The 16,589-nt window shown below is 38.5% G+C and overlaps 1 protein-coding gene across 2 annotated transcripts; it reads right to left on the minus strand.

Moving 5' to 3' along the window:
• Nucleotides 1–8,108: 8,108 nt before the first annotated feature.
• Nucleotides 8,109–15,016, minus strand: pigr (polymeric immunoglobulin receptor). 2 transcript variants are annotated; one of them, XM_074650301.1, is made up of 8 exons: nucleotides 14,812–15,016; nucleotides 13,878–14,225; nucleotides 13,037–13,118; nucleotides 12,602–12,828; nucleotides 9,868–9,955; nucleotides 9,145–9,233; nucleotides 8,962–9,011; nucleotides 8,109–8,843 (listed from the first exon to the last, which is right to left on the minus strand). In XM_074650301.1, exons 1-8 carry the CDS (start codon nucleotides 14,999–15,001, stop codon nucleotides 8,760–8,762), a joined length of 1,158 nt encoding a protein of 385 aa, XP_074506402.1. In that variant the 5' UTR covers nucleotides 15,002–15,016; the 3' UTR covers nucleotides 8,109–8,759. The 2 variants fall into 2 exon arrangements, with proteins under 2 accessions (XP_074506402.1, XP_074506401.1); XM_074650300.1 differs by having other exon boundaries at nucleotides 9,868–9,958.
• Between the last annotated feature and the right edge of the window lie 1,573 nt (nucleotides 15,017–16,589).

The raw sequence follows: 16,589 nt of genomic DNA on the forward strand, positions 1-16,589 counted from the left end.
ATTGGTTTTATTCTTCTGTAGCACATTGAAGATTATCTTATTCTGAATATGACTATGTTGGTAGTGTACATGTATATGGTGTTATTGTCCATAAAGCAGCTCATCTCAGTGTCAAGGTGCTGTCTTATTATATTACACATTCTTTACAGAGTAAAAGGCATTACATTGGGTCCTGCTGAAGCCAGAAAGAAAGAATCTACTACTTATCTATCGATCTACTTCACACTTCGCCGTTGTATTGCAAGGTCGTGCAGTGTCGAAGTTGGTGCTATGTGGACACGCGGCATGTTCAGTATTAATGAGCTTTGAATAAACAAGCGAACAGTGCTCTGTGCGGTAGCAGGTGTGGGGTTTCAGGGCTCTACAGACTGAGTCCAGCATGTCGTCCGCAGCGGCACAGACCGCTCATTGTCTGCAGTTCACTTTACAACCAAACTCTTCTTCACTTCCCTGGAGTCAACATGAGCGGATAGCCAACTGGAAGCACAATCAAACCAAAGTGTATTTCCCCGGTGTGACCATGACCGTGTGTTTTTCCCCCCCAACGACTTGATACTAACTTGTAACACTAATAACGTTACCGCCAGCAAAATACCTCCGCTAATTATATTCATACTCTACTTTATAACGGCATTTGTTAAATCAAAGCCAGCGAAAAATATGCCTATTTGGAAATAGCTAAGAGTATTTCACCGATGTTTCTGGCCGCGAGTAACCGCAACCTAGGTGTGTTTTTCAGGGGCGGATTGGTGATTTGAGACGCTGTCGCTTTACTTTTTGCCCTCTCTAACTGGGAATGTTGGCAGTGGTAGAAGAAGTAGGCCTACTCAAAAGTTTTTTTCTGAAGTAAAACTATTAACTATTAATAGTAAAACAATTAAGACAGCACAGTAAAAGTACTGCATTCAAATGTTTTCTTCAAGTGAAGAGTGAAAGAGAGGTATTATTAGCACAGTGTACTTAAATTGACTTAACATCTGTTCAAGGTGGAGTTTTCAATTCTAATAAGATGCTGCATAGTTTAAGTAAGGGATAATGTACAGGGGTCATGCTTTGCATTGGGGTCCTGCATCGCCCTGTCGGGGTTTATTTCACAACAATGACCCGCTAGCTGTACATTATCCCGCTTATTACACGGCTGCTTACTTAAGAAATCAATAATTTGACACAAAAACGGTCCGCCAGAGTCCGACATTAGAACTGCGCCCATAGCAACAGTCTGTTATACATAGTAACGGACTGCTATAAAGAAATAACAGACCGCCTTGATTGACCAATCACAATCAAGAATTCAACAAAGCCGTGTAATAAAGAATAATAATGCATCATATTTTTCATTGTTATATTTTGTGAGTCAAATCTGAATCTGTAACGTAACCAGTAGCAGGTAAACACTAAGTAGTATACAGTTGAGTTGCATTTTTACGTGCTTAGGGGCCTTTAAGGTAAGTTACTTCGGGGTGCAATGAGTGACGCCGTCGGCACCTGTTGCTGATGTCAGCCACTTTTTAATTTTCCACAACCTGTCATAGTGACAAATGCCGGTTCAATTGGTTGGCTTAAAATCAAACCGGTGTAAACTCGGTACACCAGACCGAACCGGCAAAACCGTAAATCGACCCAACTCTACCGTTCAGGAGTACAGGAAGTATTTCCACATTAGGTTTGATGTGAGGTCTACCTTTTAACAGTAATATGCACAGGGGAGTACACACGGTACCTGCCTGTGCCCTTCATTTCCATCCCCGCCATGCTCTCTCAGCCGGTGAGAGGCACTCTGGTAAGTCACGTTGGATCTTATGTTTGAAAAGGATCCGGCAACTAGGTACCATTTTGTTTTGTTTTTATTCTACCGTTACTATAGAAACACTGGGGGGAAATATGCCTCTTCCTCCATGCAGCTTATGGTGGTGGACCGTTCCCAAAACAGCAGTGTACTTTCAGTATCTCAGGCTTCCAGGTAGCTTATAGTCATGCATATTACGTTATTTTTATCCTAGTTAATCTCTCTGTCCACTTATGTCTGCATGAACGAGAACAGTGCAATATTTAATGAGGACTATACATGCTTATGAAAAGCTTTGGCCTTCATACCGACTTGTCACGGAGCATAGAAGAGCCCTCCATGTTCCCCTCTGATGCCCTTATTATCTGCAGCAGCCATGCACGAGGAGAGCGTAAATGTATTGATTGTTGATATCCTCAAATAGCAGGACTCAAGGGAACTGTTACAGAAATGCAATTTCTAATGCATGAGCAAGAATTGGAATGTTTTCATATTGAATGGAAAAACGAATGAATGTTATATTTAAATCCTGTATTTTTCTGTGTGGAGCTCGGTGCTGACAAGCAACAGCCTCGGGCTTTTTGTCATTTTTTTTTTCTACAGAATGTCTGTGGTGTTTGCACACACACACACACACACACACACACATACACACACACACACACACACACACAAACGGCAGTATATAACAGAAAGAACATATTTCATACAGGGTTGACCTCCATCTAGTGGCAGAACCGATTCCACTTGAAACGCATTTAGATTAATGACTGAGTCCCTGTAACATCGACACAGTGGTGAAACTCAACTAGACTAGAGCGGGCTACAGACAGTAGATAGACTAGAACACAATAGAATAGAGTAGAACATGATAGAACAGAGCAGAATATAATAAAACAGAACATAATAGAATAGAACAGAACATAATAGATTAAAATGAAACACAATAGAATAGAATGTTATATAGTAGAACAGAGCAGAATAGAATAAAATATAAAATAAAATACAACATAGTAGAGCAGAGAAGAATAAAATATAATAGGTTCAAATTAGACACAATAGAATAGAATACAACATAGTAGAATAAAATAGAACATAATAGATTAAAATGAAACATAATAAAATAGAATATAACATAGTAGAACAAAGAAGAATAAAATAGAAAATAATAGATTAAAATGAAATACAATAGAATAGAATACTACATAGTAGAACAGAGCAGAGTAGAATAAAATAGAACATAATAGAATAGAAGTGTAGCGTAATTCATTAAGCGCCACCAAATCATAGCGCAGCCTATCACAAACCGTTGGTAATTTATAGGCAAAGTAAATTTATTTCTGTAGCACATTTCTGCAACAAGTCGATTCAGAGTGCTTTCCATAAAACATCAAAAGCAGCGAGACAAAGATTATTAAAAGGACATTTAAATACAATTTAAAAACAGTCACTAAAGAGCCAGGAGAATAGAAAATAAAATACAAGACAGGTATAAAATACAAGAATAAATATTACAGTGCAGTGTAATTAATTAATAATTTTCTGATTTATAAAGCGAGTCTCTAAAGAAATTTCACCTTTATTTATCAGATATTTAATTTAATTAAAAAATGACAAATCAACGGTAAATGACCAAGTATTTAATTAAGGGGAGGATGGAGAACTAAAAAAATTCACAGCTGCCATGACATTTTAAATGCAATTATTTCGAAGTCGACAATGTAAATAGCAATTATAGCCATCAAAGTTATAAGAAAAGTTCCATTATAATGGGATGAAATGAAAGAAAAATCCCTATTTACATAGCACTACTAATGATGTAGTGTTGTCTTAAAGACTATTTTTACCCTGTTGCTCTAATTTAAACTTTAATTCAACATTTATTTAACCAGGTAAGTCTCGTTGAGGTTGGAAACCTCTTTTGCAACGGAGTCCTGGCCAAGACTGCAGCATAAAAGCTCATACACAGTCACGTGCTGTATCCGGTTAGTCCAGTAATTAGTCCGCTCCCTCGACCTCGTTATCCCAACACAGTCCGTCCTTATCGAAAGTTTTTGATTTAATGTAGTGGCCGTTTCATCATGCTCCAAGTTCCTAGGCCGCTTACTCTGCAAGGTATCTCAGTTATGACTCGTGTTCCAATTTTTCCAATTCCAATCCTCTTTTGTGATGACCCAATGCACTCACTGGAGGCAGGGAAAACTTGACCGAGGGTTTATTTGACAATCAATTACAATGTCACGGCAGGTGATTTCCATCAAAGTTGCATCTCGCCCGGTCCACTACCGACTAGATGTTTCATATACTTTATCACACTATCACTGTATACTATAATAGCCTATGCTATATATAACACGGTTAAGGCGGTCAAAAACTTGTTGCGATCCACACCTAGGCAGACTTCACAGCATCTTCCAAAAGCTTTTTTGGCCATGCGCACTGAAAAAAATCCTTACGGCACTATAACCTGTAGTAGACAAGAAAATGTCCTTTCTAGCACAAACATAATCCTACATGGTCGCTGTCCAAATTATGCAAAAACTGTGCTAAAAAATATAACTTAAATGTCATGCCAACATAAACAGTTTCAACAAATATAAATATGTGCATAATTGGCTCTTACAATAAAAAAAAATGTTAAGATTAGGGCTGTCAAAGTTAACGCAATAATTACGTGTCAACGCAAAGTCGTTTTAACGCCACTAATTTCTTTAACGCATTAACGCAACTTGTGATTTTTAGGTTGTTTTAAAGCTTAAGTAGCCTAAAGATACTGGCATTATATGAAACTAAAAACCCTAAAGAATCCATTGGTACCAACCATGTTGTACTAGCTTGTCGCGAAAGAGGCTAAATAACGCTCCAAACTTGTGCTCAATTTTGGGAATGTGAATGAAAATGGGCTCTATGGGTACCCATGAGTCTCCTCTTTACAGACATGCCCACTTTATGATAATCACATGCAGTTTGGGGCAAGTCATAGTCAAGTCAGCACACTATAGATACACACAACAGTATTTGGGGAAATAGGCTTAATAGCTTTCTTACTGATGTGAGATGAAAAGATTGACATCAATCTTTTCATCTCACTCTTTACGCCAAAGGGAGATTGAAGTGCTGGAACAGAGGGTGAAAAGAGGTGCTGCTGCACAGCCGGTATGAGAAAAATAAATTAGTTTTTTGAACATTAAAGCATGTGAACATGTTCTAGTTGAAACAAGGGCTGTCAAAGTTAACGCGATAATAATGCTTTAACACAAATTTGTTTTAACGCCACTAATTTCTTAAACGCATTAACACAATCGATCTTCCGGAGGTTGTACCAGTTGTGTCAGTTTTAAAGCTTGAGTGAAGATACTGATATATGAAACTAGAAAACCTAAGAAATCCATTGGTACCAATCATGTCATACTAGTTTGTCGCGAAAGAGGCTAAATAACGCTCCAAACACACAAACATTTTGGCGAGGAAAAACTGGCATGGCCATTTTCAAAGGGGTCCCTTGACATCTGACCTCAAGATATGTGAATGAAAATGGGTTCTACGGGTACCCACGAGTATCCCCTCTACAGACATGCCCACTTTATGATAATCACATGCAGATTGCGGCTTTAACTATGGACAATCATGCGATTAATCGCGATTAAATATTTAAATCGATTGACAGCCCTAGTTAAGATATTAAAATAAGGCTAAAGTGAGCTATGGACAGAGACAATCAACAAAGGAGTCATTTACCACGGCGTTTAAGATCGTCGTCTTGAGTTCTGTCAGATAACATGAAGTCTTTCTGTCCCATTTCTGTCCATACATTAGGAACAGACAGCAGATACTGTATATGTCCTGTGATCTGAGATAAAGTTTGCTCTGTGAAATAGGTAGAGAGATGATGGAAGTTTGTCCAGAATAACGTTATAAATAAACGTATACGGATGACTCAGCCAACTTAATCAACAGAAAGTAACTGAATGCAGAATTTACTGTGATCGCAATGGAGGGTTAAAACGATTCTGTTTCTTGTGATTCATACCCAACATCAAATAAAAGTTGGTGAATTTATTTCCTGCAGCAGCACTGACCATGAGTGATGAAAGGTCTTGAAAAGCAAAAAAAAATAGTCCAAGTGATGTACATGGGTGCAGGCATTCTAAGCTTACATGACACCACAAAGGAACACTGTAATGTAATTTTATTTTCCCATTTTCCTGTATCCGAAACAACAAAATGGCCTTTCCTCATATGAAGGGAAGACAAAGTCATCACCAAGAGTTCCAAGCTCTATTTGGTCCCACCGCCGTCTCATTAACTCGTTCAATTTACAATACTAACACGTCGTTTGAGGTTCAGTATATGCATGAAAGCATGAAATGTAGAGCTGTTCTCATTCAGAGTTAATTTGTGAACTCCTCCGAATGGTTTCCGTCTTCATTTGCTCAACTTCTTTCTTAAAATAACTCATAACAATGTTCACATTGACTGAATTTGTTTCCACAAGTTCTCTGTCAAACAGACTATGTATGCATGCCTAAATGTGTTAATTAGCCATCCCATTATATTGTTATGCAATAACCACTGCAGTCTAGTCCTGCTAAAAAAGCAACCGCAGCTGAAAATGTGCCGTCAGTCCTGTGGGGTTTCTGTGCAGACAAGATTTACAATCTTGTACTTGTTATTCATTCACATTGTACCTTTTTCTGTGCAGCAGTTAGAAGTGACAAACAGCAGTTTGGAGCTGACAACAATTCCCATAACAGAGCTCAATGTTATCTCTAAACCGGGGATAGTCGGTGTGCATGACCAGCGTGATCATTAGACTTGAACAGGGTATTATTTCTTGAGCAGCAATTCATTACATACTTGACGTGGAAAGACTTGAAATAATGAATAATAGAACAAACGTGATAAGCCCGAGGTGTCCTCACTTGAATGTTAGTTTATTACAGCTAGGGCTGTCAATAGATTTAAAATATTTAATCGCATGAGTGTCCATAGTTAAACGCAAATTAATCGCACATTTTTTATCTTTTGAAAATGTACCTTAAAGGGTATTTAATACTCTTATCAACATGGGAGTGGGCAAATATGCTTGCTTTATGCAAATGTATGTACATATTTGTTATTGGAAATCAATTAACAACACAAGACAATGACAAATATTGTCCAGAAACCCTCACAGGTACTGCATTTAGCATAAAAAGACCTCTTTGAGAATGGCCACACCAGTTTTTCTTTACCAAATTTAGCATACGTTTGGAGCGTTATTTATCCTCCTTCCCGATAAGCAAGTATGACATGTTTGGTACTAATGGATTCCTTAGTTTTTTTCTAGTTTCATATGATTCACTCGAGCCAAAAAACTGTGGAATGTATGACCAATTTGCCAAAATCCCCAAATTCCAACAGAAAATATGATAATGCATAATACATGAGCTCTATGTCGTTAGTGGTAGTAACAGCACTGCTTCTGGAAAATAAATTGAATAGAAGACCACATGCATCTGTGCGGAAAATATGGGTGCTGAGGGTGCTCTAGGCCTATAGTTTAACTACAATGGAAATAAATATATTATTAAAATGTTTTTAGAAGACGCACGGGATGGCAAGGATCAAGGTGCTGTAATTCATCAATACAATGTTATGTCTTGCAAAAGCAGTACATAATATCTCCGATGAAAGTGGACATATTATCTGACCCCATCACTCAAAATGTACAAATCCTCAAACAAAACCCTCAATTGCAATAAGGTGTTTCAGTTTGTTTAATGAATATAACTCGTCAGCTAAACGCCAACAAATATGGATATTTTGTTAGATAAAAAACATGTTATGATTTTTGGAAATTATTACATCTATCTTTTTCTAATACATGACTTTTGGACTTGGAATTGTTTGGATCAAACGAGTTGGAAACAATCTTACCACTGGAAGCTAATTCTACAAATAGTATAACACTAATAATAGTAGTGTAGCCTGAGCTTCATCTGCAACTGTGCACAAATACTGGGTTTAAACAGAATGTGGCCTACTCAATAGCAAAAATATATATATATATATTTTTAAATACTTTTATATACAGACTTTTGTAGAAAAGTGTGTTGATTTTAGTTATACATGTAAAAATGTAATTTTGATAGCCTCAGAGCTGGCACCCCCTGTGATCTTTTGCGCCCCCCTAAGGGGGCCCCGGACCGCAGTTTGGGAACCACTGCCCTAGGCGATAGCAAGTTTTTATCTTTAAGCTTTTTGGGCGTTATTTATAGTGATAATAATGGTCGAAAATTATGAAAATTTGCGTAGTTTAAAGTAAAATAAACTTCAAATATTTCTTGGGGGAGGACCCTCATATTAAAGAAGAAACCTTTATTTGTCATAGTACATACAGGTACATACATGAAATTTGACCACTGCATTTAACCCATCCTAAGTATTTTTAGGAGCAGTGGGCTGCTGCAAGCGCCCGAGGAGCATCTTGGGGTTTTAGTGTCTCGCTCAAGGACACTTCGACATGCAGTCTGTAGGAGCCAGTGATTGAACCGCCGGCCTTGTGGTTAAAGGATGACCCGCTCTACCCACTGAGCTACAGCCGCATATTCCCCATATTCCACTTACCCCAAGGCTGCACAGCACCTAAGCCCTCTAAAAACACAGGAGGACCTGAGAGTTTGTGTAAAAGGCTGTTAATAACTATTCAATATAAATGATCCTGGCCATTCAAATTAAGGCTAAACATATGAATGTTGCGCAGCATTTAGTATGATGTCATTATATAGACTGACTTTCTCTCAGCAACCTCAACTCTGACTGAGTGACTTCTAGCATCCCTGACCACATAATTATATTCTGGTAAATTCGCCTTAGTATACTCTCGTATATAAGATCCCCAGCCTATAGCAGTAAAGCATGTTCAGTGAACAAACACAAACATTACATTCAGTTACAAAGAGTAACAATAAACACAGTGCGCTGACAAAGCTCAGTGAATATATACGCCCTGGGAATCCCTTTTCAGGAAAACGACAGCAGCGTTTTGCGGGTCATCTGAATCTCCTGAGTACTCCTATGGGAGACAGAAAGAAAAATGAGTACAACAATCGCTAAAGCGTATCCTTGATAATGGTGTTTATCTTTAAATAGTGTGTAATAGAATAGTGACAGATATTTTAATGGGAGCTTACATTGTGCTTTGCTTTTATCGCCTTCACTTGTCTCAGCACAGGATCCCGCTCTAGAAATGGATATTGAGGATATTTAAGCTACAAATAGTAATGCAAATATGTTAGATATATTTAATGCATGTATAATATTTCATAGGAGGTTAGTGGCATGATTATATTCAAAGAAATGACAAGTTGCCTTACTGTGCTGTTTCCACCACTTTCTCGCCAATATGGCCAAGCCCACAAGGAGCATTACAGAAGCACACACCAGCAAAGACTCCAAGATCAGACTAAAACACAGACAAGAACACAGTGGTAGTTCAGTTTACTATACTGCATCTGTTCTAACATGTAGGGCTGGGATGATTCACCTATCTCCAGATTCGATACTATGATGATACTTGGTTGCCGATTCGATAGGTATTGCGATTCAATATTGCAATTTATTGCGATTTTTGTTAACCTTTTTTAACACTAGACCATGGGGATAAAGTTGAATGACAGCTTTAGCCGTGATTTCTATCTCTGCTTTTCCTGACAATGTGTGAAACCCAAAGTGTTTCCATACTTTACTGGATGTGTAGTATTTAAAATGTGAAGGTGCAGGCCGTATCCATGCAGACCCTTCGCCGTTTTCTACTTTTTTGTTTTGGCTTGCAGCGGCCGGCTGCTGTTTGTTTTGGTTGACGGATACGGAACAGATATGACGTTACGTTACTCAAATAAAAGCTGTAACTTCCTTTTACCTCTGCATAGACTCAAATGAAACTATCTATTGTTATTAAAAAATCTATTTCAAAATCGTAGAAAAAAACAAAGATCACAATACATGAATGAATTTTTTTCCCACCCCTATCGTAACATGACAGATTTCTCATAAACAGCAGCTTAAATCACAAGCATAAAGTAATGCTTCGCTGTTACCTGTGACTGGACTCCTTAGTGATGGGTTTGGGTGGAGGCAGGTATGCAAGAGCCCGACTCCGTGTAGGTGGGGATGTGACAGACACTGCTGCTGAAAAATAATGTACTATTTATAAGTAAGAGTGATTGTAGCAGCACCCACAGAGTTCATAACGTCAATATTCTTTGATAAGTGACTCATGATAATCAATACCTTGTACAGCTGGAGCCCTAGGAGCCCCTGCCGTCTGTCACAAACACATATTGATCCTTAAAGCTGCTTTTGGCTACTTCTCATTTCGGCAGGCGCAGAGTGATGTGGGGAAAAGGCCACGTACTTGCAGATTTGTGCCTCTTTTCATACCTACATTGTCTGGCTTCAATAGTTTTTTAATAATGTTCGGGAGTTTCAATTGGCAAGTCGGATCACCATCTAAACAACTCCCCATAGTACACTGATTTGTCTGGCTTCCACCCACTAGGCTCAACAGATTTTTAATAGATGTTTCCCAGGCAGAAATTTCATAGTGAGAACTGAGCTTGTGAGATTTGGGCTGGCTTTGCGAAGCTCATGGCTTAGGATGATTTAAAAAACAAAACAAGTATTTTTAAAGCTGTACCAATCAATATTTATGAGTCAAATGAGTATGCATAATGTGAAAGTGGTTGCTAATAGTGGCAAACTCACAGATAATTACCACTCAACTCTGCAGTTCCCCTCAGCTTAATAGAGTGCTGCAGGGATGACGTATTTCTGTAGGCCAACCAGGAAGTTAGCATCGCCCCGTTTCCCTTGGCAAAAAGCCAATGGGATTTTTCCATTGGAGTTTGGATTATTGCAGAAAATAAGCTCTGTGGCAAACAAAATGTTATGATACTAACACGTTTTGTTCAGCAAGATAATCTTCACAAATGAGTTTCATGATTTTTGAAGCGTGAATACAATCGCCAGAAGTAAAAAAAAAGCTAACGTTAACGGCTATAAATGACTGATTTCAATATCACCACCACTAAACTAAAGGCAGACTAGTGTTCGGCTTAATGACGTTTATTGTCCCTGACAACCTTTGTAGTCTCATTTAGCCACTTGTTAGCAACCGCCTTCTTAAGACATGTAAAAGCTTCAAAATTGGGGTATTTACTGACATATTTTATGTTGTAGAACAAGATGTTAAAATCTCTTAAACTTGCGTTAACCACAGACCTTATTTGAAGAATCTAACAGGTTTTCGGACTCATTTCCTGCAGCACTCTTGAGAATTTTAGTGTCTTTAAGCTCATTGTTTTGGTTTCTCAGCCCACAACTTGTATTGTTTTGTTCACTCTCATGGCTCTCATGAACGCTGTTTCCAGCCAAAGCTGGTGAACATAGTGGCGCATGCAGCAGCTAATGAGTTGGATATTTTTCTCATGAGTTGGTGGAAACCAAAACAAAGCTAAAAGGAGAGTAAATATTGGTATTCACCAAGGGGCCAGAAACACAATTTTAATGCAATGCTAATGTTGCTCCATGGATGCGTAAATAGGATATTTGCTAAAACTTTTGGCATTTCAACTTTATAAGGTGATAATATGGAAACCCTACCCATTCGAAAAACCCATTGACTTTGATACGAGGGAACCAGAAGTGCTAAAATGCTAACTCATTTCCGTGTTTTAAGACTCAATCCTGCAGCACCCTTGAGAATTTGTCTTTAAGCTCATTGTTTTGGTTTCTCAGCTCGCAGATGTATTGTTTTGTTCACTCTCATAGCTCTCATGTAACATTGTTTCCAGCCACAGCTGTTTTCAGCAAAAAAGCTCTTATAAAATTCCACTGTAAACAAATCTGACAGCACCAAACAGCAGACAGACAAAGCTGGTGAACATAGTGGCGCAGGCAGCGGGATATTTTTCTCACAAGTTGGTGGAAACCAAAACAAAGCTAAAAGGGGAGTGAATATTGGTATTCACCAAGGGGCCAGAAACACAATTTGAATGCAATGCTTGTGTTGCTCCATGGATGCATAAATAGGCTCTTTTCTAAAACCTCTGGCATTTCAAATTTATAAGGTGATAATATGTAAATGTTGTGTTTGCGTGTTCTGCTGCCCCTAAGTGCCAAAAGATCTATCAATACAGGTTTAAATAAAAATCTTGCCTAGTGAAGCTTCAACAGTGACTACATTTACAAACACAAAATATTCCGTTTTTGCCCTTAAACAGAAAGAGAGAATATTCCTATTTAGCTGTTTACATGGCTAATGAAAATGAATATTCCACTAATATTCCTGTTAATATGTAGCCATGCATACTCCGATTAACGTAACCGGTAGCGGACTTGCTTGAGCGTGCAAACACAGCCTCCCTCTTTCATTCCATCAACCACCAAAGGTGTTGCGATATTTGTGCATATCCAAAAACGTGTTAATATCCAAGTCTTTCATAATGTTTCATAAAAGTAGGTGTGTTTCTCCTTCCGACCAGAAATGTGGGCATATAATATATGTGTATATATATAATATCGGCATATCCCACATGTCTAAATCGGAAAATGCTCCATTTGGAATTAAGCCTAATTCAGAATATCCAAATGTCATATATTGTCATATTCTGAATAATAATGGAATATTAGTGTGCATGTAAACGTAGTCAGTGAATCAAATCGGAATAGCTCACTAACTTGTCTTGATTCCCATTGAATGCAAGATTTTAATAGGATTTGAAAGGATAATTAATGTACATTTTTCATTTCAAGCGTTCTTTGTCAACCTACTAGTCGTGGGTCGGGGTGTGACCTGCACATGCACGGACACCTGCTGCTGTCCTGCAGAACACCAGTACCAGCCGTTATCTCTCATCTGCAGCTTCTTTAAGGTTATAGTGAAAGTCCTAGTTCTGTCATCTCTGATGGCCACTGAAGTGTCTTCGTAGCTCCCTTCAGAACCAGTCAGCAGACAGGAGCTCCAGTCTCCACTCCGACACCACTTCTTTTCACTTTCTCTGTTGGCAAGCAGTCACAGGGGAGTCAGTGAAGGCTGACTGTCCATCAGAGTTCAGCTTGAATTGAAGATTTTGAACAAAGAACCATGTTTCTCAGGTTGCTGTGGCTTTAGGAATGTTGTTTTAAAAGTGAGGATTCCACATGGTCGGATGGTAAACTGACACATGTTATGACAATTGTAATAAGATGAATGGGACAATACATTACCTGTATCTCTCACTGTAGTTGCATTCAACTGTGACACTACTCCCTTCTTCCCCACTCAGCCGGCTGTTGACCACTGACATACCTGCACGAAAGGAATCAACTTATAATACACCCTTAACTGTCATCTAAGCATGAAATGGGGATCAATAATAGTTAAACATCACTCCATTACCGCAGTGTATTATTGGTTATTATTAGATTATTATTCAAAGAATTTTAACTTTATCCTGATGTGTTCAAATGTAATCTAATCTAATTTAATCTAAATTATTTTTTGGAGAGAAATTTAATAAAAAAAAATTAATAACTACAGTTGTATGAAATTGTTTTCACAGGAATATAAAATAGATAGTTAACTTCCTAACACTAACGTTACTCTAAGAAGCTTATAATACAGATTTAAACATATTAATGCCAATCAAATCAAAGCAAATGTTTAAATAAAAATACAATAATGTATTTCCTAATTATTTGAATTGTGTGTTTTTATGCGGAAAAGAGATAATTACATATTTTCATTCTGTTAATGTCACAGTTAAGGAAGGCTGTGTTAGGTTGCGTTAAATTGCCTTTTCTATGTTGTTTTTTTACAAACAAAAATGTGCTTAGGCCACCAAATTTAGGGGCTTGGTGCGCCGTAGCCCGCACACAAGGGAAACTCTCGCGAGATTGTTACGGTTAGGCATCAATCTCGAATAGTTATGGTTTGGGTAGGTCGTCGGGCAGCGAGTCTCGTCAGAGTTTTTGCAGATCTCAGATCAGATTTTGCAGTTTGCAGGCTCCCTTCTAGACATACCGGGCCAGTGCTTAAAAATATTAGCGTCAATCCCTGATTACTCACCATGAATGACCGAGATGTAGGTGAAAGCGACATCATCGGAGTGCCACACGCCTTCTATCTCCACGCCACACATGTACCACCCAGAGTCGTCCTCCTTCAGGTTGTTCATAGTCACAGTGAACACCAGCTGGACCGGGTCGTCAAAGATGCTCACTTTCTTCTCCTCCGCCGGATCGGCCGAAGGGGTCTCATCTGTTCGCGCTAAAGTGGTGCAGAACGCCTTCATCTTCCCCCGACACCAGTATTTTACATAGCTGGCATGCTGAGGCTCATAAATGCACGGGACTGTGAGGGATTGACCCTCCATGACCGCAATGTCTCCCTCGGTGGTTACCCTGCAGAGGAAGGCTGATGGAAAGTGGCGATGATTGAATGTTGAACTTAAACTTCCAGTCAAAACAGACTCACAGTTGACATTTCTAATCAATGACTGAGGAACGGTGAAAGTGGCCTGGGGCAACACTTGTACCGCATTTATGGTTTCGGTTTCCTTTGTAACAAAACACTACTTAAACCTCCCTCTCCATACTTCTTATTTCAAAATTGGATTATCCCTCTATAATAGAGATTTGGGGGGGGACAAATATAACAGGGTTTTTGGAGACTTGACAAAATAAACATCAAGCATAGTCTTGCCAAGGGGCAAACTGCACAGAAGCTTGGAAGATTAAACAAAAAAACAACAACACAAAAGCCTTCTCGGGCTCCCGCAGAAAATAACATTAACAACCTTTCTAGTCTGTTTTCAACAAATGATTAATACAGAAGTAATAAAATAATAAAAGGAAGTGAAGCATAAGAATATGCCAAAAGCACATTGTTAAAGTGAGGGGGCGGCATCAAAAACATTTATCATTCTAAGAGCTCTTTTCTCATCAATTATCTACAAAGGCATATTGTACAACTTGAGGAAGCATATGATCTCACTTATTACCTGGGACCCATGGCAACAGGATGAGGGCGAGTATAAACGGTTGCAGCATGTTCGCCGTCACTTTGAGGTTTACCGAGTGAACTCTCTCTCTCTCCTGTTGTTCAAACATAGACTCCAGTTTCCGGAATGGCAATTTCCCTGTGGTCATGTGACCCATTACTTGGATCCAGATGTCCCAGATTTTAACCATGTGGGTGCCAGTTAGATGTTAATAGTTAGGGAATAATTTACGCAAACACTGTGGCACGACTTTCCGACAGTATTTTTTGTTTCTCAGCTCATACAACTTTTTTAAAAGGGTGGGGGTAAAAATGTGAATTTCAAAAATTAATTAAAAAAAATAATTGTATTGTAGGTGACCCATCTGCTAACGTCTTCATCCCCAGAGGATTCATTTATTTATTTACATTCTCAGACACTCCCTGTCTGGACTAAACCTCCCAAATGCCACAGAAATCAAGACCTCAGGGGAATAGTATTTTGGGAAATAGGCTTAATAGCTTTCTTACTGATGTGAGATGAAAAGATTGATAACAATCTTTTCATCTCACTCTGAGCAAAAAAGCAAAAAAAGGCAATTTTTGAAAATGTGGAGCTATTCTTTAAAGAGGCTCTATTATGCTTTTGTGCTTTTCCCCTTTTTTCCTTTAGTGTGTTATTTAGCTTTTGTGCATGTAAAAGGTCTGCAAAGTTACAAAGCACAAGGTCCACGCCAAAGGAGTTTGAAGTGCTGGAACAGAGGGGGAAAAGAGGTGCTGCAGCACAGCCGGTATGGGGAAAATAAAGTGTTTTTTGAACATAAAAAAATAATTGTTTTAACGCCACTAATTTCTTTAACGCATTAACACAATCGATCTTCCGGAAGTTGTACCAGCTGTGTCAGTTTTAAAGCTAGAGTGAAGATACTGGTAGCATATGAAACTAGAAAACCTAAGGAATCCATTGGTCCATTGGTACCAACCATGTCATACTGGCTCGTTGCGAAGTAGGCTAAATAATGCTCCAGACTTGCACTAAATTTTGGCGAGGAAAAACTGTCATGGCCATTTTCAAAGGGGTCCCTTGACCTCTGACCTCAAGATATGTGAATGAAAATGGGTTCTATGGGTACCCACGAGTCTCCCCTTTACAGACATGCCCACTTTATGATAATCACATGCAGTTTTGGGGCAAGTCATAGTCAAGTCAGCACACTGACACTCTGACAGCTGTTGTTGCCTGTTGGGCTGCAGTTTGCCACGATATGATTTGAGCATATTTTTTATGCTAAGTGCAGTACCTGTGAGGGTTTCTGGACAATATCTGTCATTGTTTTGTGTTGTTAATTGATTTCTAATAATAAATATATACATGCATTTGCATAAAGCAAGCATATTTTCCCACTCCCATGTTGATAAGAGTATTGAATACTTGACAAATCTCCCTTTTGCCGATATTTTGAACAGATAAATAATGTGCGATTAATTTGCCTGTAATTGTGATTAAATATTTTAATTGATAGACAACCCTAGAAAAAAACAAAAATACAAGTATGCACCTAAAAATAGACATAATAGGTTCTCTATAAACTTTAGCCTGAAAGTTTAAACATGTCATCTTTCCTCTTATATCTCCTGCTGTTTTTTAATTTCAGCGTTAGCCATCTTTTTAATGACCTATTCTCCCAAGCAGCCAAATGCTGAGTGCCTTCCCTCCGCGGATGCAGAGGATTCATTTGGCAGGCTGCAATGAAATTATTCGATTTAGATGCCTGAAAACTTTTGGATTCGGTCCAGTCT

This window comes from Sebastes fasciatus, chromosome 11 (assembly GCF_043250625.1).
Source record: "Sebastes fasciatus isolate fSebFas1 chromosome 11, fSebFas1.pri, whole genome shotgun sequence".
Classification (NCBI taxonomy): Eukaryota; Metazoa; Chordata; class Actinopteri; order Perciformes; family Sebastidae; genus Sebastes; species Sebastes fasciatus.